Consider the following 23116-nt stretch of genomic DNA (forward strand, 5'->3'; position numbering starts at 1 on the left):
GAAATGCTGTCTGCTTGCTAAACCATGCACCTTGCAGCTGCATCTATTCAAACAGGAAGGCTTTGTCCAACTGGGCTGCCCAGAGGGGACGCCTTTTCTAATTGGCCCACTTGAGGATGTGCTTTTTTTTAATTGGTTCACCCAGAGGGGATGTCTTTTTCTAATTGGTCTGGCAAGGCACAGCTTTTCCAATGTGTACAAAAGCCCATACAGGTTATCAGCAGCTCTGCATAAAAAGGGCCCACCATTAAGTGTTTGAATGAAAAAACAAACGATCATCTCCAAGTAAAGGTAATGTTTGTTTTACTTTTTAAGCTAGTTACAACTGGGAAATTTCCCCAGCAGTGAGTATTCTGACATCACAGTACACCTGGCAAATGGCTTGAGATGCAGAATTCTGAGTCTAAAAATGGATTTTACGAAAATGGAAAGAGCGTTCCATGAGTGTAGAGGGAATGATCTGGAAAAGGGAGAAGTCATCAGCTATTTTCTCCTTTCTCTTTTCTTTCTTCCTTTCCCTTCCCCTAGGCCCTGGGATGACCTCCCCTTCCACAACAAAGAGGTCTTAGACGTGCTTTCTTTCAGATTTGACATTTAATACTTTAAACTCCAAAATTAGCTCTAATTCAAGAAGCATTCCTGTCCCACAGGCAACAGGAAGCAATCAATACTCTATTCTCACACCAGAGGACAACTGGCAGCCAAAAGCAGCTGAAAAGGTACGAGAATAACGCAGCCTTGGGGAAGAAGGGAGAAACCACAGGAATTGGAAACCCAGAAATTTTGGCAATAAGAATCCAAGACAAAATTCTCAGCCCAGTCCCGGAAGCTAAAGAGGCCTTAGATCACATTGGAAATGACAGAACTTCTAGCAAAGGGTCAGTGAAAAAAATGCAGCAAGCTATCCCTAAAACTACAAACATTGGAGAAAGTATAACCCTTAAAGGCAGTAACATGTTTTCCTGAGTGTTGAGGCAAGAGTTGCCTACCCGATCAAAAACATGGAGAATTAAATTGGCCCACAAACTTTCTCAAACCATACTAATCTGGTAACTCATGCAGGATCATCTATAAATAGCATTCTTTCTTCCACTGTGAAAAGGATTCTCTGCTGTTAAAGGACGCTCAGTGGCAAAAAGGTGACAAGGAGGTGAGGCCAGTAAGGATTCCAGTATCACACTTCTACCATGATGTCATCAATCCCAGAAATACAAGACAACCCAGTAATACCCATGTTGGGGCTCAGGACACACCAACCACCCCGAAACATGACTATAAAAGACCAGAACATGACACTCCAATTAGAGTTCTTTGGCATAGTTTGAGCTGGTTATCCTGAGAAACTGCAAACATAGAAGTAGCTCCGAAAAGCTGTCCTTTTGCAAATGATAATAATAATAATGTCTATAAAGAAAATTCATGTTATCGGGAAGAGAGTTGCTCCAGGTAACTTTTTATTACCTGGAAGACTTTTATCCGCATAACAAGACAACCTTTATTCACCACCGTACATTCCTTCCCCTCATCTCCAAGTATCGCCACCAGCCCCAAAGCCCCAAGCCCCTATTCTTTTCTGTAGCTCAGGTTGCTGTAGAAGGTTCCATGGCCTGGCCTTTCTTGGAGTCTCATATTCTGTGGGACTCCCATGCATACGATGTCCTTAAATATGGTTTTCCTCCTGCTACTCTGTCTTATGTCGATTTAATTCGTAGCCCAACCAAATAAGTAGATGGGTAGAGGGAAGACATTTTTCCCTCCCCTACATCCAGGAAGAGCAAAAAGTGAAACACAGGAGGAGGCAGAGAAGCCAGGAATAGTGAGAAGCCTTGAGGCAGGATGCTCCCTAGGAACCACAGAAGCTGCCAAGAAAGGGAGGTCCGCGGCAGAGGTGGGCAAGAGGGAAGTGGAATCCCAGGAATGCAGACCTCCGGAGAGGCATTCTGGTCCTCAGGGAGGTGTTGACGGAAGAGGCGCCCCCATCATCTTTTTCCTCATCTCCCTTTATCCTTAAAATAAAATGCCATTATCTATGATAAACTGAGTGGGTATCTGTTTCTTACTATCTAAAAGACCCTAAATAATACATACTTTTAAGGCGTAAATATAACTATGAAAGTCTAAATGAAGAGAATAACCAACTACCATTTCTTTTTTTTTTTATTTCTTTCCTTTTTTTTTTATTTTTTCAGAGAGAGTCTGGCTCTGTTGCCCAGGTTAAAGTGCAGTGGCGCAATCTCGGCTCACTGCAACCTCCGCCTCCTGGGTTCAAGCGATTTTCCTGCCTCAGCCTCCCAAGTAGCTGGGACTAAAGGCGTGCGCTACCAGGCATGGCTAATTTTGTGGTTATTTTCTTACAGAGGCAGAGGTCTCACCATGTTGGCCAGGCTGGTCTTGAACTCCTGATCTCAGGTGATCCGCCCACCTCGGCCTCCCAAAGTGCTGGGATTACAGGCGTGAGCCACCGCGTCTGGCCACTGTTTCTTGACTAACACAATAATGACTGTATTTTCAGGCTATGTGCTTTACACACACACACACACACACACACACACACACACTCTCTCTCTCTCTCTATATATATATATATATATATATATATATATATTTTTTTTTTTTTTAAACCAAATTCTCATTGAATACCATGAAGTATGGTTGTCACCATTTTGCAGATACAGAAGCTGAAGTTTAGAGTTTTTGAACACTGTGCCCAAGATCACACGGACACCAAGTAGCAGAAAGCAGATGGGAGTCCCAAGCTGTCAGCCCCCACAGCCTGTGCTTTAGTACGTAACACCGACAGGTTAAACCATTATGTAACGGATTAGAATATATAGTCAAATATCCCTACCCAATGCAAAGATTTTTCTGCAGACAACTGTGAAACACTGGACCCACTGATCGTTTATAAAACAAAACCAACAACAAGCCCTCTAGTTTACTTATGCATAAAAGCAATAAGAGAAAACTAAAGATAAAAGACTACTGGATTGGTTAGACAAAACGCAAAATTTCTATGTGCCTCTGCCCCCTTCCTAAAATAAAAGCACCATAAGATGAATCAAAAGGCAAACGATCACCTGGGAGAAAATATTTGCAACATAACAAAGTGTTAAATAGAGTTTAGCTAAAGATGCTTCCTTACATATTTCAAGTTCAGCCTAATGGTTTCTCTGTACATAGTGAACTGTAACCTAACTTGTATGTGTAAACAGAATTCTAACAGGATGTGTAAACAGATGTGTAATAATACATTTAATAGTATTATTAAATGGAACCTACTCTCGTACCAGTCACAGAGTCTGGGCCAATCACAGGTGTGTTCACATGTTCAAATAAGGCAAATGCCAAGCTATAAACAATCCAGCTGTTTCTTTCTTTTCTTTTCTTTTTGTTTGTTTGTTTGTTTGAGACACAGTCTCACTCTGTCACCCAGGCTGGTGTGCAGTGGCGCAATCTCCGCTCACTGCAACCTCCACCTCCTGGGTTCAAGCTATTCTCGTGCCTCAGCCACCCGAGTAGCTGGGATTGCAGAGGTGGGCCACCACGCCCAGCTAATTTTTGTATTTTTAGTAGAGACAGGGTTTCACCACATTGGCCAGGCTGGTCTCAAACTCCTGACCTCAAGTGATCCACCCACCTCGGCCTCCCAAAGTGCTGGGATTACAGGCATGAGCCACCACATCCAGCCTGTTTCTGTACACCTCACTTCCATTTTGTCTGGTTGGGAGCCAGGGCCGGGGGCTGCTCAGTTCTCAAATCATTCTTTCCTCAATTAAATTGTCAAATTTAATTTGTCGAAAGTTTCTTTTTAAACAAAAGATTAAAAAGCTAATATCTGTAATATGAAAAGAGTTTCCATAAACCAATAAGATAAACAGGAGAAAGATAGAGGAAAATTATTAGTAACAGTTCATAAAAGAAGAAACACATTTTCAATCAAATACACAAATTATGATTAGCCTTACTAATTATCAAAATGCTCAGTTAAAAAGTCACTTTCATATCTGTTATGTCACTTGGTATAATCTTTCTGAAGTGCAATGTGGCAATATGTCAAAAGCCTTCCAAGTATTTATCTTAAGGAATGACTCAGAGATGAACATACAAGGATAGCAATAGCAGTATCATGTATCCAGGGAAAATTTTGAAACAACCTCAATGTCCAACAATTGGGAACTGGATTTAAAAAGTACAGCAACTCCAAATAATGGAATGCTATGCATCACCAGAAATCAAACTTTAAAAGAATATTTACCAGCCAGGCGCGGGGGCTCATGCCTGTAATCCCAGCATTACTTTGGGAGGCCAAGGCAGGTAGATCACCTGAGGTCAGGAGTTCGAGACCAGCCTGACCAACATGGTGAAATCCCGTCTCTACTAAAGATAACAAAAATTAGCTGGGCACAGTGGTGGGTGCCTGTAATACCAGCTACTTGGAAGGCTGACGCAGGAGAATCACTTGAACCCGGGAGACGGAGGTTGCAGCGAGCCGAGACTGTGCCATTGCACTCCAGCCTGAGCAACACAGTGAGACTGTCTCAAAAAAAAAAAAAAAAAAAAAAAGGTATCTAAAACAGAGAGAGTGGATAATGCAATGTGATTAGTATAGTAACAAGTGGCAAAGTTGACAATAAAAAAGCATGTATAAGTGGCCATGATTTAGATGGCAACTATCAAATATGAGCCCAAGATTTCTTTTGATCTGTTAAAAATCTCAAATATTCTGGAATATACCTGTGACTTAACTGATTTAAAGAATTTTAAAATTCTTAATGCTTGGTCAAAAATACTTAAAAATATATTATTTAAAAAGTATGTATAGTTGATCATAGAAAAAACACTGATTTATATTAGACTTTTTAAAAATGAATGCACTGTTGAGTAATATGTCCCTTTGAAATCTGGAGGAGATAATTCTAAGTCTGAACACTTGAAAGAAACTATCTGCTACCCCACACGTTCTCAGGTACTTTCTCAGCTGCTTTAATGGCCTTTATGATAAAAAGCTCATTCCTGATCTTGGAAAAAGCATCTCAGAGTAATAAATTAGGTGGGAGTACAACAGCCATCCAGCACCTTCCCTCCAGAGAGAAATTCAAGTTTTATTATGTCAAATAGGCCTTGAAATTGCAACTACTTCTCACAAATGTTAGCTTTTAATAGAATAAAATGTCACCCTATGGGAATGACACTATACAAACCTAGAGACGTGTTTTCAAAACAAGTTTTCTTTATTAGTATTATTAAATGTAAATGTTCAACTGAGAACTGAGTCATCGACTAGTTTCTCTAATTAAATTTTTAACCTGGAATCAAGAATGCACTGAGAAAGCTACATCAGAGCAGCAGCAATTCCAACTAAAAACCAGATTATATAAGTGATAACACTTATCTTTATCCATTTGGTTTCACTACAGTAGGGCTCAGATAAAATGTTAAAATATTCTGATCTCAGACTCCACAGCTAACTTTCCCTAAGATTCCTTTTCACCTAGGGCACTTCCTCATTCCATTTGCTTCTCATGTCCTTTCTCAGCCCAACTGAGGACTAAGCAATGGCTTGGGAGAGCTGGTCTGGCTCCAAATCGTCCGCATAATAAGGCAAAAGCGTTGGGTATTTTGTTTTGTTTTTAAAAAGTAATCTGTGTTCATTCTCGTAGGAGGATGGTTTAACGAGGAGACTGGAAGGGACTGTTCACTGTGCGACATAAGAATGCGCTTCCAGCTTCACGATGTGATTCAAAAACCTCTCTCCCCTCCAGTAGATTTTTCAACCGCCAGTGCAAAAGAGAAGTACTAGAGTTAGACTGATGCTAACCAGAGCTACTGAGAGAGCTACCAGTCCCCACTGTTTCCTTCATTGAGGAAGTCTGCTAACAAAAAGGTATATGTGTGTGTTTATATTTAGCATAGTATTATATAATTTACTATTTAGCATAGTATTATATAATTTATGTGTATAATATATAATATTTAATGTTATATATTATACACATATACTTCTGTGTATATGCATGTATTTATATATATATATACACATACACATTTGTGTGTGTACATACAACACCCATTTTTTTTTTTTGCGTTTTTTTGTTTGTTTTTGTTTTTGTTTTGAGATGGAGTTTCACTCCTGTTGCCCAGGCTGGAGTACAATGGCACAATCTCAGCTCACCACAACCTCTGCCTCCTAGGTTCAAGTTATTCTCCTGCCTCAGCCTCCCAAGTGGCTGGGATTACAGGCATGCGCCACCACGTCCGGCTAATTTTGTATTTTTAGTAGAGACAGGGTTTCACCATGTTGGTCAGGCTGGTCTCAAACTCCCGACCTCAAGTGATCTGCCCGCCTCGGCCTCCCAAAGTGCTGGGAATACAGGCGTGAGCCACTGCCTCCAGCCTAACACACATATTATTAATAGCTCAAGCTCCTCATCTCATGTGACTCCATAAAGATGGTAGACCTGTACTACATATGTGAGAAAAGCACCCCTCAGTCCCTGCGAGCACACATGGATGTTATTATTACTCACAAAAGCATCCCAGTAATGCCCAGGGCTTTGGGCTTTACTTCATCACTGATTCATGACCTGATTGGCTGCTTATTAACACTGTTATTTGGAAACCTGCAGTTTGGACTCCAAACACTCTGACGAAATGTTTTCCTGGGTGAATATGGTTTTGGCATTATCTGAGGGGCTTCCTCAAATCCAAGACTTCCTACATTAAGCTTGAGAGAGTCCTGGGCAAACCAAGATTCTGGTCATCTTAATCTGCAAAATCAGGACAACAAGTACCTACCACAAAAGGCTACTATGAACAGTAAGTTGTCTTATGCAGCAAAGCATCCAAGACATGGCCCAGCAGATGGTACAAGATCCACAGATGTTCATTATTTTCGTGATCAGTATGCCCTCCTCATGATCAAAGTACCCATTTCTTTCCTGCAGGTTTTTACTGATTTGGAAGGTTATGCAGTCATAACCTGTCTACCTGTGTTCTGCTGCAGGTAGACAAGGGAATCACTAAGAATCCAAACTTGACTCTATCATCCCTAAACAGAGCTGGCGAGGCTCCCCGAAGGTGGTTACAACATCCACTGTTCCTTTATCTCTTAGCACCACGCTCTATGCTCACGGGTCACCCACTACTGCTGCACGCTTTCAAGTTGCTACACACAGAGCTCCGGCAAAGAGCCGATGGTGACAAAGAGAGGAGCTTCACATACGACAGCGTCTGAAGAAAGGCAGAAAGATGGCCTGACAACTTACCAAAAGCCTTGGGGTTGAACGTAAGACAACAAGAACTCAAATAGAGGATTAAAATGGCAGTGGTGATGCAGGGAGGGAGCCCAGAATGAATTAAATGGCTCAGAAAATGGGCAAGAGAAGCAAGCAGGATTGCAAAATGTTTTGGCAGGAATATGGCTTAGGAGACTAATAAACTTATAAAAAAAAAATTACAGTCAAAGAGACAGACTCCAAACCTACATATATCTCCATGGGAAACATCCAAAATAAAATGTATGTTTGCAAATAGCAACTTCTCCCATCTGTTGCAGTGTTGCTACATTTTCTCAGGAAAGAGCGAGGGTCCATTAACAGTCCCCTGACACTGCAAAATACTGTCTCGTTCTGGTTGGTCACCTGTCACTCAGATACCTAGGTGCCTAACTAAATCCCTGCAGAAAGCACAGCTGTTCAGGGGCCAGGATTTTTCTACAGAGCACCAGCCAGACAACCCGTTCAACATAGTCATCACCCAGACAGGCACACCCAGAGCAGCAAGGAATGACAGAAACATACAGCGCTTGCAGAACCAGAGCCTGCCAACTTGGACATTACCCCCTAGGAGGCTGTCCACATGTCTTGGGAAGATCAAACCATGCTTGGATCCATTCATAAAATATTTTCTGGCCGGGTGCGGTGGCTCATGCCACCCAGCACTTTGGGAGGCCAAGGCAGGTGGATCACCTGAGGTCAGGAGTTCAAGACCAGCCTGACCAGCCTGACTCCGTCTCTACTAAAAATACAAAAATTAGCTGGGCGTGGTGGTGTGCACCTGTAATCTCAGCTACTTGAGAGGCTGAAGCAGGAGAATCGCTTGAACCCGGGAGGCGGAGGTTGCAGTGAGCCAAAATCCAGCCTGGGCAATAAGAGCAAACTGTCTCAAAAGAAAAAAAAAATATTTTCTGAGCATATTCTCTGTACCAGAAACTATTCTTGGCACTGGGGATACAGCAGTGGTCTCTTCCTCACAGGGCTTACACTCTAGTGGGGAGACAAACACATCAACTCTAAATATATGCCACGGGATCAGGTGATGTTAAAGGTTTAATTATGTCCCCCCAGAATTCATCTGTTGGAGTCCTAACCCCAGTATCTCAGTACTTTATTTGAATATGAGGGGTCTTTTTTTTTTTTTTTTGAGACAGTCTCATTCTGTCTCCCAGTTTGGAGTACAATGGAGCAATCTCGGCTCACTGCAACCTCCGCCTCCCAGCCAGGTTCATGTGATTCTCATGCCTCAGCTTCCTGAGTAGCTGGGTTTACAGGTGTGCACCACCACGCCCAGATAATTTTTGTATTTTTCGTAGAGACAGGGTTTCACCGTGTTGGCCAGACTGGTCTCAAACTCCTGACCTCAGGTGATCTGCCTGCCTCAGCTTCCCAAAGAGCTAAGATTATAGGCGTGAGCCACTGCGCCTAGCCCCCTGAATATGAGGTCTTTAGAGAAGTAATCAAGTTAAAGTGAGGTCATTAAGGTGGGCCCTGATCCAATTTAAACTGGTGTCCTTATCAAAAGAGAACATAGGCCAAGCGTGGTGGCTCACGTCTGTAGTCTGTAATCCCAGCATTTTGGGAGGCTGAGGTGGGTGGATCACGAGGTCAGGAGTTCAAGACCAGCTTGACCAACGTGGTGAAATGGTCTTTACTAAAAATACAAAAATTAGCTGGGTATGGTGGTGCGCGCCTGTCATCCCAGCTACTCAGGAGGCTGAGGCAGGAAAATCGCTTGAACCCAGGAGGCGGAGATTGCAGTGAGCCAAGATTGTGCCACTACACAACAGTCTGGGCAACAGAGCAAGTCTCTGTCTCAAAAATAAATAAATAAATAAAATACAAAAGGGAACATTTGGACAGAGAGACAGACACACGTGGAGGCCAGACGATATAAAGAGGCACAGGAAGAAGACAGCCATGGATAAGCTGAGGAGCAGGGCATGGAACAGATCCTTTCCGCACAGCCTCAGAAGCACCCACCCTGCCAACGCCTTGATTTTGGACTTCCAGCCTCCAGAATGAGAGACAGTAAGGCCTTGCTATTCCAGCCCCCAGGTCTGTGGTGCTCTCTTATGGCAGCTCTAGCAAACCAGTCCAGGTGGTGAGGAGGGACAAAGCAGACTGAAGGGGCAGAGAGTGACAGGGGACAGGGCATTCAGAGACGGTCGTCAGGCCGAGGCCACAGGAATTCCAACAGCAGGGCCCCCTGTCGGCCCCACCAAGGCTGCTCCTCAGAGGGCTTCTCAAGTAGACAGAGCCCCTCGAAGAGTGCCAAAGTGCATGCACTGTCACACGCATTAATGTATTCATACCTGTCTTAGTGCATTTTATGTCCAAGTTACATAGTGACTCTTGCTCCTTGAAAGGTTTTCATTTCCCTCGATATTCCCCCTCTTTCTTCTCAACCACTGTGTTAGTCAGCTTGGGCTGGTGTAACATAATACCATAATACCATAGACTGGATGCCTTATAAAGAACAGACAATTTGGCCAGGCACGGTGACTCGTGCCTGTAATCCTAGCACTTTGGGATGCCGAGGTGGGTGGATCACCTCAGGTCACGAGTTCGAGACCAGCCTGACCAACAAGGCAAAACCCCGTCTCTACTAAAAATACAAAAATTAGCCGGGCGTGGTGGCACGCACCTGTAGTCCCAGCTACTCGGGAAGCTGAGACAGGAGAATCACTTGACCCAGAAGGTGGAGGTTGCAGTGAGCCAAGATGGCGCCATCACACTCTAGCCTGGCCGACAAAGAGTGACATTCCACCAAAAAAAAAGAAAAAAAAAAAAAGAACAGACATGTATTTCTCACAATTCTGGAACCTGGGAAGTATAAGCCTAACACACCGGCAGATCCAGTGGCTGATGAGGGCCTGTTTTCTGGCTCAGAGAAATGGCACCTTTTCACTGAGTCCTCATATGGTGGAAGGGCAAACAAGCTCCTTTAGGCACCCTTTATTTATTTATTATTTTTTGAGACACAGTTTTGCTCTTGTCACCCAGGCTACAGTGCAATGTCATGATCTTGGCCCACTGCAACCTCCGCCTCCGAGGTTCAAGTGATTCTCCTGCCTCAGCCTCCCAAGTAGCTGGGATTACAGGTGCCCACCACCACATCTGGCTAATTTTTGTATTTTCAGTAGAGACGGGGTTTCGCCATGTTGATCAGGCTGGTGTCAAGCTCCTTACCTCAAGTGATCCACCCACCTCGGCCTCCCAAAGTCTGGGATTACAGGTGTGAGCCACCATGCCTGGACTTTTTTATTTTTGTATTTTTTCACTACAATCTCAGTCAGGCACCTTTTATAAGGGCACTAATCCCATTCATGAGGGTAGATCTCATCACCCCCCAAAGGCCCCATCTCCAAATACCATCACACTGGAGGTTGGAATTTCAACAAAAGAATTTTGGGGGACACAAACATTCTGATCATAGCAACCATCCACCATAAATGGTACCACCTTTCCCATGAAGAGATGATGGGACATGGATTCACACTTGTCTTACTTAAACCAGCAAGAGTCAAAGATTTCCAAAGACCATCCCACACAGTATCATGCCTCTCCCTTGCAATCCAGGCATTGTAAAGGTGGGGGCAGAATCAAGGGTGCTTAGTCCAGGGTCATGGTTGCAGAACCAACCTGCCTAGCCTGAGTGTGTATAATCTGCAACTTTAGCCCAACTGGCACTGGTGTTAACAAACCAAGGTGACCCAAACCCTCAGCTCAGTAATCTGCAGACCTCCATTTTGTCAGCAGAGCCAACAAGGATGGGCAACAAAGCAGTGGCTCTTAATATTTTAGAAGTAAATAACTCCATTTAGAATATGATAAAACCCATGGACCCTCTCCTCAGAAATATGTTTACATGCACACAATTGATAGGGCTCCACAGACCTCCAAAACTTATCGATTATCCTTCTCTAGTTCATGAACTCCCAAGAAATAACTTCTGCAAATGGCAAGAACCACAAAGAAAAAGAGAAAGAATAATGAGGAGCGAGGGAAGATGGTAGACACTGAAAACATATCACTCAAAGAAGACTAATTTCCTTAATATAAAAAGAGCTCCTATAAATCAATAAGAAAAAGGCCAAAACTCCAAAAGAAAATTGGGGAATGGACATGAACAATGAATAGAAATGAAGTACAAACAGTTGAGAAGCTATGAAAATATACTCAACTCCCATGTAAATAAGAGAAACAATAAATAAGACAAGATACCATGTTTAATACACTCGATTGGCAAAGATCAAAATGAGTACCCTGTTGGCTGACATGTGGAAAAGCAAACACTCCCATACCAGATGGATGTGATTATAAGTTGGGAACCCTTATAAATTATAAGGGTTATAAATGTGACTATAAATTGCCAACCTCTATGGCAGGCAATTTGGAAATACTTATCAACAGTTAAAACAGACATACCTTTTGGCCTAAGACTAGGAATTTACCCCTCAGACACACTGAGGGGTCACATTTACAAAGTGACAAATGGTCATGGAAATTTACTGAAGTATGGTTTAGGAATAACGAAAAAAAAATTATGTACTACCTAAATGTCCATCAACAAGAGATGGTTAAGTCAACATGATACCTCCACACAATGACTACTATGCAATAATTAATTAACATAAAGAATGAGGCAATTCTGTAGTAGTCATGGGGAAGAATGCTCAAGACATATTGCTAAGTGAAAAAGCAAGATAATGAACAGCATGTTCAGTTTAAAAATACATCTGCCCTGGTGGGTGGGAAGGATGGATGAAGAGAAGCTGGTTCATGGGTACAAACATACATAGATAGAAGAACTAAATTCTAATGTTTGTTAGGGTGACTATACTTAGCAGCAATACTTTGTATATTTCAAGGTAACTAGAACAGAGGACTTGATATGATACCAACCCATGGAAATGAATACTCAGGTGATGGACACGCCGATACTCTGGCTTGATCGTTACACGCTCCATGCATGGAACACTCACATGTACCCCATAAATATGTAAAATATTATGTATCAATAAAGAAGAAAAATCTGCCCCTACCTACGCATTTACAAATATGTATGTGGGTCTCTATGTGTATAGGGTATCTCTGGAGGGATACACAAGGACTAGAAGGAGGAGTGACCTCTCACGAGAAGATCCAGGAACTGAAGAGCCCAGATAAGAAGCAGTTACCTCTCACTGCAAACCCTCTCAGAAACTTTGAATTTCAGACCATGTGTCTGTATTACCAATTCCAAAACTTAATCAAATGCATCTTGAAAACACAAAGATGATTAAAAACCAAAAAGAACCCAGTGATTAGAAGTTGCAGAGCTAGGGCAGAGTGGCCACCGTAAGAGTGCTAAGAGGATGTTAACAGGTGGCTCTACCCTGAGTAGTTTTTTTTGTCCATGAGAATGTCCCAAACTGTTACCCTACTCATCAAAAATCCAAATTCCCACAACTCCTTCAACAACTTTTCCCACCATTCACGAGTGATGGGGCAGGGAAGGTCTCTTCCCAGGAAAGTGCCTGTCTCTGAAGTAGGCATGCTGGCCCACAACTTGGACCAACTCTCAGTTGCCCCAGAGTTCTCAGGAAAAAACCCATAGAGCATATAAAGTGAGCTTTCAACCTTGTAAGTACTGAGAAACACTACGGAGTCCTGATGATTCTAACCTAAGAGAAATGTGAAGCCAGAAAATTTCCCAGCGTGTGGCACATAGAATCTGCTAATGAGATGCCACACCGGCTGCTCCCTCATTGCAGGGAGAGAGACCACAATCGAGCAGCAAGGTAGGGCAGGCTGGAGAGAAGCTGGTTCATGGGTACAAACATACATAGATAGAGGGACTAAATGCTAATGTTTGCTATGGGGACTATACTTAGCAGCAATATGTATATTTCTTTGTTGTTGTTGTTGCTGTTGTTATGGAGTTTTTGCTCTTGTTACCCAGGCTGGAGTGCAGTGGCACAATCTCGGCTCACTGCAACCTCCATCTCCTTGGTTCAAGCGACTCCCCTGCCTCAGCCTCCCGAGTAGCTGGGATTACGGGCACACACACTTGGCTAATTTTTTTGTATTTTTAGTAGAGACAGGGTTTCACCATGTTGGCCAGGCTGGTCTCAAACTCCTGACTTCAGGTGATCAGCCCTCCTCGGCCTCCCAAAGTGCTGGGATTACACACGTGAGCCACCACGCCTGGCCATACTTTGTATATTTCAAGGTAACAAGATGAGAAGACTTGATACCAACACATGGAAATGATGACTACTCATATCCAAAGTGGGCATGGAAAAGATGCCCGCGTTGTCTGTAGTCCATATGGTATGGACTCAGATGAAAAGCCCTGGACTCTGACCCTGTCTCTTTCAGTAAACAGCAAATGCTGGGCTGCACCCCCAGATTCCCCATCAGTGCTGACGAATTGACTCCCCCAGCCGCAGGCTCTCAGCTGTGAGCTCTCCCCAGGAACCGCCCTCAGCAACTGTCCTGTCCAAGGCCATGCCCCTTGCCTGGGCAGCCCCCATCAAGAACTGGCCCATGCAGAAATATAAATCCCAGTCCTCTCATCCCAAGTTGGCCAGCTCTGAAGGGCCAGCTCAGCTCCAGCGCTCACCACGGCATGGGCGGGGGCTTTGGCTGAGAGCGGTATTGGAGCCCAGCTTCTCCCTCTGCCCAGTGCTGCTTTGCCCCTCCCCTTGCAGAGGTCAGTTCTGAGAGTGATCCCTAAAAGCACGTTCATCTCCTTCCCAAGATCCGCTTGCCACAACCCAATACTGACAGTCTAAAAAGGTGCTGGGGCTTGAACTATGCTCCCCAAAAAGATACCTTCAAGTCCCCTTGGTACCCGTGGATATGATCTTCTTTGGATATAGGGACTTTGTAGATGTCATCGAGTTAAAATGAGGCAATACTGGATTAGGGTATACCTACATCCCATGACTGGTGTCCTTATAAAGAGACATAGGAAGAGATTAAGAGACAGAAGAGACACTCAGAGGGAGGAAGAGTGTGTGAAGACAGACACAGAGACAGAGTGCTGCAGTCATAAGCCAGAAAATGCCCAAGAGTGCTGGCCACCACCGGAAGCTAGAAAGAGGCAAGGAAGGATCCTCCCTATGGCTGCAGAGGGAGCATGGCCCTGCCAACACCGTGGTTTTGGATTTCCAGCCTCCAGAACTGTGACAGAATAAATTTCTGTTGTTGAAGCCACACAGTGTGTGGTAATTTGTTAGAACCATCCTAGCAAACTCATAGAGAATGTCAGAGAGAAGATCTACTCAGGGCACCCTTCTATGTAATCAAGGCAGGCAAGAACACCAGCAAGCTTGTTGTTACCCCCCAGGGCTGCTGCAGGCATCTAACAAGAATGTGCACGGGAGGGGCACCCTGAAAAAAACCATAAAACACTGTAGCACTGGGCTGGTGCTGGTGATGGAGGAGAGGGAACAGCTCTCTCCAGTTCACAGAGGCATCCCCCTGCTCGGGGACTATTCAGGCCCTATGTTTCTAGCTCTTTCCTGCTGGCCATCTTACCACCCAGTGGCACCTCCTATCAGAAAGCGTGAAATTCAATTCAGGTCAGCACTTAGACCAGGGCTGAGTAGAGAAAGAAGTTTCCCCCATCAGCTAACATAAGGCCTGGGGATTATCTATGGGTTTCAATTAGCCAAGAGACCAGGTCTCTCCCTTACCATAAATAATCGAGAGGGAATATATGTCCCAAGGCAAAAATGATAACCCTGTGCCCAAGCCTCCTTCCCACGGAGAACACCCCAACCTGTTCCTCTCTTCGGGGGCACACGGCTGCTACTCCCCACCCCTTCTGGGCAGATAAACCCTGGGATGGATGATTGCCACGCTGACCTCCAATAGCTGGCAGCATGCAGAATTCTATAGTCTCACAGACCTGAGTCGGATTGGTATGCACGGGTAGCTATAGCCGTGACTCAACACCTGCAGAGAAAATGTAGGGTTGTACTCCTCTCTGTGGGCACCGTTTCTGCACTGTTGCGCTGACTCAAAGCACCCTTTGAAGTCCGTGGGACCTGTATCAATGAACACTAGGAACCAGGCCCTACGTGCCAATTTCCATCATTCACAAGTACTTCAAAAAGATGAGGCAGGGCAGGAAGTTCAAAAGAATCCGCCCGCAACTGCAGAATGCAATCCTCGAAATTACAGACACTGCCTTGTCACACAGGGCTCACCAAGCAGGTGCTTTGCAAATGCCTCCTTCTTGCCAAGAAGTCCCTGCCAAGGATTAATAGGAATTTCCAGTTCTCTAAGCATTTCTTGTTCCTAAGAGCGATTACCCCTAAATTTCTAGCACTTCAAAAATACAGGATTTAGCACCTGTTTGTTTCAGAAATACTTGCTGAAAACAGATCTGCCAAAAGGCCACCTCTAAAATTAGTCATATTTCCTGCTCTGCAAAACATAGTATATCGTATTTTTAGTAACTCCTTCACTCCAGGTATCTGGCACTGTCATGCTCTAAGCACGATTATTGGCAACTTAGTAAGCAGGCAACCCTTATTCTTAGCCTAAAAATAGTTCCGATGGAAGTGACAAGCAGGCTTATTATTTTTTAACCAAGGGTTAGAACAAGATATTTCAACATCTTAACCAATCATTTTATGTACTCAACTTTGTATCTCAGTGAGACTCAATCACAAAAGAAGGTAACAGTGGCATGGACTGTCTGTTCTTGTTCTGTAGTTTGCCTGCCTACAACACTGGCTCAATACCTGAGAAACAACTACTCTTTCCTCAGTTCAGCTTTTCCAACTATATTTTTTCAACTTTTATCAATTTTTTACAAAACATAATAACCTGTCATGTGCCAGAGACCATGCCTCTCATAGGTATCATGAGCCAACACCAGGGTTCAAGCAACTCTCATGTGTCAGCCACCCAAGTAGCTGGGACTACAGGTGTGCACCACCACACCCAACTAATTTTTGTATTTTTAGTAGAGACAGGGTTTCTCCATGTTGGCCAGGCTGATCTAGAACTTCTGACCTCAAGTGATCCACCCACCTTGGCCTCCCAAAGTGCTAGGATTACAGGCATGAGCCACCACGTCTGTCCTGTTTCTGGACCTCACTTCAATTTTCTGTGAGTCACTTTCCTTCTTCTGTTGATAGATGATATTATCTGATCATGCAGCAGCCCCCAAGTCACTCTGTCTGGTTGGGGGCCAGGGCGGGGGGCACCTGTTATGTGCCAGAGACCACGCCTCTCCTAAGTATCACAAACCAATACCAGGCTCTGCAAGCACAACCACTCCAGGTGTTTCAAAGTCATTACCCCACACTGTTGCTCAGCAGCTTTGCTCTTCGTCTCAAAGCCAGAGAATGGTACTTTTCAGAATCTGCTTTTCTGATCATTTTCCCTGGTCTAATCATCAACTTTGGTCAAACACACTCAGCCCTGACTGTGAAGGTACCTATTAAGAGTTTCACATGGCCAAGTGAACTATTTATTTTTAAAGCCAGATTAACAGAGATTGCATTAACTCAAAGGAGGACAAAATTAGGTCTCGGCCACACACCATCTTTTCTTTACAAGCAGTAAAAGAGCTATCTAGATTCAAATGGCTTCTAAACAAACAACTTCAGAGGAAAAGCAGGCAAAAGATTGTCCTACAGGCAGTGGTGGCAAAAGGAGCCTCTTGATGAGATCGAATTGAAACCTAAAAGGAAAGTCGGGAAAAACTGGCTCCCTTTGTCATCTGGACGCAGACAGTGATTCCCAGCAAACCATGAAGGATTTCACCCAAAGCTTTTTGGAAATGTAACCAAGTCGAAACACAACACACTACACACACACACCCCCGCCCATACCAAATGCCTTCCACCAGCAATACCCTAGAGTTTAGCACAAATCACCCAAAACTAATTCTCACAGTTTGAGAATGCAGCTATGAAGCAGGCCAAACTTGGGGTGCCCTCTAAACTTCTGTTTCCCTATGCCCTCTTTCAGCTTTTTCATGGACTGATTTCCCAAGACAAGCTGCCCTGAATCCTTTCGCTCCATGTGGGCTGGGAGTACTTCTCACTAGAGTATTAATGACTGCATTCCCCTCCTAATGTGGAATGTATCCTTTATAAAAGGATGGGCCAGGTGCAGTGGCTCACGTCTGTAATCGTAGCACTTTGGGAGGCCGAAGTGGGAGGATCGCTTGAGGCCAGGAGTTGGAGATCAGCCTGAGCAACACAGTGAGACCCCTGTCTTTACAAAAAATTAAAAAAATAAAAAGATAGGACAGGAGAAAAGTGAAGTTCTAAATCCAAAATGTACACACCCCAAGAAAAGAGGAATTAATGAGGGAAAGAGGCCTCCCTGGGTCACCCACAGTGGGGGACACTGGAGGTTTAATGACCTCCTTTTCCTCAGCTCTGCTCACTGGAGGAAACTTTCCCCAGGCCAAAACCATCTTAGTAGCTCACCTTTTAAAACAACTTCAGGTTGCAAATAGCCTGAGGCTGTCGTCATCTTTGTTTTGGCCTTAGTTAGGCAATACCCAAAACTAGAGTGGGGATGAGGACTCATTTTAATTTAGCAATCCTTCTCAGAGTCAAGCATACAACACACACACACACATACACACACACACACACACCCATTTTAATCCCTACTATTTGCTAAAACCCAAATCTATTAGTTAAGCATTAAAGGTGCTGGATTTGGGAGACAAATGCTATGAATGACACCATTGTTTCTTTAAAGCCAGCAATTGAGTGAACTAAAATCCAGATTTCTCCCCATGCCGGCAATCCCTGGAGCACTGATTCTCCCTGCTGGGGTGGAGCATCCCGGGAAAACCAAGTTTTTCAACACAGATATTTCTCCCCTGCCTCCTTCTCCACCCAAAGAACCACCATCCTTAACCGCAGTCCACCAATGGGTCCGGGGGAATAATTTTACATCCAATTAACATCTCCTGTCATTGCAACAATGAAGTGAGATTCATCATTTAAGAAAGATAAGATGGGAGGAAAAGGGGAGTGGGCACCTGGGGGAGCAGCGAGTCTCTTCATGTGAATCCTATTTGGGCAGGAATTGCCTGCATGTCGCGGTTCCCAGTGGGCCCAGCACACAGCTCCAGAACCCAAGCGCTGGCTGAGCTCTGAATCCACCCCCAGGCAGTTCAGCCAAAGCCAAGAGTTCTACAGTGCAAAAATGCGCTGCTACAGATCCAGAGGCACAGCACAACACAGCAAGGTGGAGAGAAGCCAGAAGTCTGTGCACCAGGGCAGGCGAGAAGAATGTACTTGCAGTGTTTGCCATTACGTTGTGAGCATAAAGACTCGCCTCTTTCCGTTATGTTTAGAGAGGAAATATGCACGACCAGACTGAATCCTATACGTTTCCAATGAAAATAAACTTCCATCGCCACTGCCAACAGGAATTTACACAGGGCCAGGAGAAGAGAGCTCACTCTAATTAGCCAACTGTGTGGCCTCGCAGCATCCTCGCGCCCTGAACGGACTCGCAGTGTGGAAGTCAGACAGCTCACTACGAATCGAATCGAATCAAATCGAGGAGTGTAAGTGTGCCTCGATCCCTGCGGACTAGAACGAGGTTTGGAGGTTTTTCCTTTTTCTTTGAAAAGTTACTCAAGTTCATACTGAACACTCCTTTTTGCATGGGAATTCAGGCAGGAGGCACTTCTAAAAACTACTCACTCTAACCCCACGTACCCATAATAAAGGAGTGCCTCACTCAAAACGGCTGTAGGGAACACAGGGAAAATGACAAGGGTGACGGAGACCTGCATTCACAGGCAAGAGGCTCCAAGTCAAAGTGGGGAAATGGGGTGGGGGGGAAATTAAAGGTGGGGTGAGGCTGGAGACAGGCAGGAAGGGCAGGTTGGCCCTGTGACCAGGGGTTTCACAGGGCAGCCCCAGGCTGGGCAGAGGCCCCCAGGTCAGAAGGCAGAGGGCTTGGCTCCCAGGCCACCTGCTCGGTTGGGAAGTGAACTCCGCCTTCCCTCCTTGCGGCTGACACCTCCCTGACCCACGGACCACACAAAGGAGCTGGTCCCCCTCAGGTTTGAGCCACCCCCAGCCTGGGGGCAGTCTTGAGCCCGAGATGACAGGAGCTTGGGGCAGCTCCAGCCTGGATTGGCTCTGAGCTCGGGCAGCTCCAGCCTGGGGTGACCTGGCCTCAAAAGCGAGTCACCAGCTCTTGGGTTTCTTCTCACAGCTCTAAGTTACACCTTCCATCTACCTGCCCCTCACCTGGCAAGGGTTCACAACCATCTAACTTCCAGCAAGGCTGGAGAGGTGACCCTTTCGGTCTCGCGGAGGTCCCCTTTCCTTTCCCCTCTTCTAGAAAGATAAGAAGGCATCTCCCAATCTCTGGGGGGAGGTATTTGTAGTTCTGTTCCTGCCAGTAGCAGGGTCTTCTCTGCAGCTCCCACCCTGAGGCTGGAGGGCACAGAGGAGCTGGGGGAACGGAGAGAAGGGGATGAGACGGAGAGAAGGGGATGAGAATGGCGGGGATGAGAATGGTGGGTGATGGGGGGCAGGGGTGGGAGGGTTGAGTGGATGGAGAGGAGCACAGGTTGAGGGATGGACAGGTGGAGGGCGGAGGCAAAAACCCTCTTCTGTGCACGAAAAATTCCCCAGCTGCCGGAGCCCACAGGTGGGAAGGAACGCAGGATCTCAGCCTTCCCCCACCTCCTCCCAGAGCCCAGGACGGGGATCAGACTCTAAGCTCCCCCAGAGGCTGGCTGTTAGCTTTCCTGCTCCCCCCGCCCCCCGACATAAGAGCCCACCTCCTCTAGCCCTGGTTCCCGCCTCGCCACGGATCCGCAGCCCCTGCCGGCCTGAAGGGCAGAGGGGCCCCATCCCGCCCCCCGCGCTAGTGTCCGCCAGGCGGCGCCCTTCCACGAGCAGAACGGCCGCGCGGGACGCTTCCCGGGGCAAGGCCGTCCCCTCCCAAGCCCCTAGCCCCCAGGCAGCGGACCCCAGGCCGCCCTTCGGGAAAGGCTGCGAGAGGCTGAGCGCGCGTTTTAACCCAACAGGAAAGCCGGGCGGAGGGGGAAGGCGCTTGGCCCGGGACTGCACACTGGGACTCCCAGTGCAGTGCTCCCCGCGGGGTCCTGGCCGCCGACTCCCGCCCCTGTGCCCCAGTCCCACGGCGCCCAGGAGACTCACCTTCTCCCCGGTCAGCACGTGCAGCCCCTCGCGCACCTTGGCGAAGGAGCCCTCGCCCAGCTTCCTGCTGCCGATGAGGTAGTTGCCCACGCGCTTGTGGTGCTGGAAGTCGCGGAGCCGCTCGCGGGGCACGCCGCTCACCCAGGCAGGCAGGAAACTTCCCTCGCAGGCCGCCGCGGGCCTGGCCGCGTCCTCCGCGCCGCCGCCGCCGCCCCCAGGCGCCGCCGGCTCCCCTAGGAGCCCGTCCCCCGCCGCCGCCGGCATCGCGCTCGCCCGCGGCCCGCGCGGCTCCTTCTCGGCTCCCGCGCTCGCAGCTCCTCCTCCCCAGGCGCCTCGGCTTCCCCGGCTCCTTCGGCTTCTCCCGCCGCCGCCCTGGGCCCAGCCCCGCCCCGCCCGCGTCTCCGCACCCAGCGCCCGGGGCCGCCGCGATCACGCCCCCCGCGCCGCCAAGCGAGGCGCGCAGACAATAGCGGCCGCCCAGGGGACGCGGTACCAGGGACCCCGCCCCCAAAAGTTCTTCCTCGGAGGGTCGCCCGGGCCCCTTTCAGGACACCAGGATCCCGCCCCGGGTCCCGTCCAGGAAGCTAATGACAGTCGCCCCGCTCGGGCGTGCGGGGTGGGGCGCGGTCCGGCGGTGCCTGGGTCCCGGGGTCCGGGTGCCTGGGTCCGGGATCCCGGGCGCCTCTGCAGCCTCCGCCTCGCCGCCGCCGTCTGGCCCGCACGGGCTTGGGTCCGGCTCCAGCGATCGCTCCTAGCCGTGCGCTGGGCGGCCGCTCCCGCCGGAGAGAAGCGCGCGGCGGGCTGCAGGCGCCCTCTGGAAGGCAGCAGAAGAAAGCCCCATTCAGTTTGAATTTGCAGAAATTTAATCCGCTCGCGGGCGGCGGGAACAGATGCGAGCTCCACTCCGCAGCTCGTGCACTTTCAAATCCCTAGTAGCCCCTCCTTCCCCGCGCGCCACAGTCAAACTCGACCCTCGCTGGAGAGGGGAGGGCCCGGGGAGGGGAGCTGCTGAGTGGACGGAGGAGCCACCTGAGCGCCAGACAGGGAGACCCTGCGCGGTCTCGGAGGCGCGCGCTCCCGGGCCGCCCAGGTCGGGCCGCCTCCGGCTGCGCCTCTCGCCCGGATTCTGGGCTTGGGTTTTCTGGACCTTTCGGCAGTGAAATCCCCCACTGGCCGCACCCACCCGGGGCGGGGGGAAGAGGGAAGGCTCTCGAACTCCGCAGACTGTGGGTTGGGTTGCGTGCCCGGCCCTGAGTCCGGCACACAGTAGGGCCCCCTGGATCTGGGGTGTTAGGATAGATGGATGGCTGGAAGAAAGAGTGGGGAGGTGGCCAGGCGTCTGCCCCGGCTCGCACGCAGCCTGGTTGGCTGTGTTGGAGGAGGCGCAGCCACAGCAGTAATAGTAGCAGCAGCAACGCAGGAACCACGGCGTTTGCTGCCTCTGCTTGTAGCTTACACCTTCTTTGCCTTCCATTGAAATGATGCCTGTGATTGCAGGAGGTGGACCGGCGCTCGCCTCTCTTCGATGCTTTTGTTCTGCAAGCGCTGTGACTGTGCTCATCGCATAAACAATTGCAACTGCCCTGACGACACTGGACCCTCTCCCAGGATCCCCAACGTCTTCTCAAACCGAAAATGAAGAATCTTGTGAGGGAGGAGCAGGAGGGTAGGTAGGAGGAGGCATTTACAAAATGCTACCTGTTGAGGTGCCCGCATTTGATGGAAACTTCACCCCGATCATGCAACATCAGAGCTGAAGGAAGGATTTGGTCCTAACAAAGTTCCTTTCATTGTTTATTCCTGAGTAAACAAGTATGGCATCGACCCATAGCAATGCTTTGAGATTGGGGGTGGAGGGTGGAGGGAACAACAGCTGTCATCAATCCAGTGTCTGGGGGGCTCGCTGACCCATCTGAAGAAGGACGGAGAGAAACGCCTGCTTTCAATACATCTAATTTTAAATACGCTACTGTATTCATCCACCTATCTGTTACAAGTCACCAGCCTGTTATTATGACTGAACATACTGCGTTTTCTGTTGTTCTGTCTCATTGTTCCCGTTTACCAATATTAAAGATACAGCTTAAAATATTTTTCTTGCTGTGCTTAAGGGACTTCTTTGCTCCCACCGGCCTTGACTATTTCAGTAAGGTTCATTCAATCCTTTTAATGTCTCTAATTCAGTAATCAAATCTTAACAGGACAGTTGCATGGGAGGGGAATGGTGACTAGCATGGTGCCAGCAGAATAGATGTCCAGCAACTGTCTAAAGAATGAGGAATATGGAGCTCACTTTGGGGTAAAAACCACTCTGAGGCCGGGCGCGGTGGCTCATGCCTGTAATCCTAGCACTTTGGGAGGCTGAGGCGGGTAGATCACGAGGTCAGGAGTTCAAGACTAGCCTGGCCAAGATGGTGAAACCCTGTCTCTACTAAAAATACAAAAATTAGCCAGGCGTGGTGGCGGACGCCTGTAATCCCAGCTACTCTGGAGGCTGAGGCAGAGAATTGCTTGAATCCAGGAGGCGGAGGTTGCAGTGAGCCGAAATCTTGCCACTGCACTCCAGCCTGGGCGACAGAGCAAGACTCCTTCTCAAAAAAAAAAAAAAAAACAAACCGCTCTGAATCTTCCATCAGAAACAGTTTGGGAGTCCACCCAATGTTGTGTTAATAGAGTATG

General features: G+C 47.4%; 1 protein-coding gene across 2 annotated transcripts in view; it reads right to left on the bottom strand.

Annotated features, from left to right (window-relative positions):
* The window catches only part of HUNK (hormonally up-regulated Neu-associated kinase), a 137128-nt gene that overhangs the window by 106154 nt on the left and 7858 nt on the right, over positions 1 to 23116 (bottom strand). The window contains exon 1 of one of the 2 annotated variants that reach the window (XM_055279479.2): positions 20438 to 21163. The exons of the other annotated variant lie outside the window; for it this stretch is intronic. Coding sequence (XP_055135454.1) covers positions 20438 to 20701 — 264 coding nt within the window. The 5' untranslated portion in view covers positions 20702 to 21163. Of the gene's footprint in view, positions 1 to 20437; positions 21164 to 23116 lie in introns of those variants that run through there. 2 annotated transcript variants of the gene reach the window in all.

Source organism: Symphalangus syndactylus, chromosome 5, assembly GCF_028878055.3.
Source record: "Symphalangus syndactylus isolate Jambi chromosome 5, NHGRI_mSymSyn1-v2.1_pri, whole genome shotgun sequence".
NCBI classification, from domain to species: domain Eukaryota; kingdom Metazoa; phylum Chordata; class Mammalia; order Primates; family Hylobatidae; genus Symphalangus; species Symphalangus syndactylus.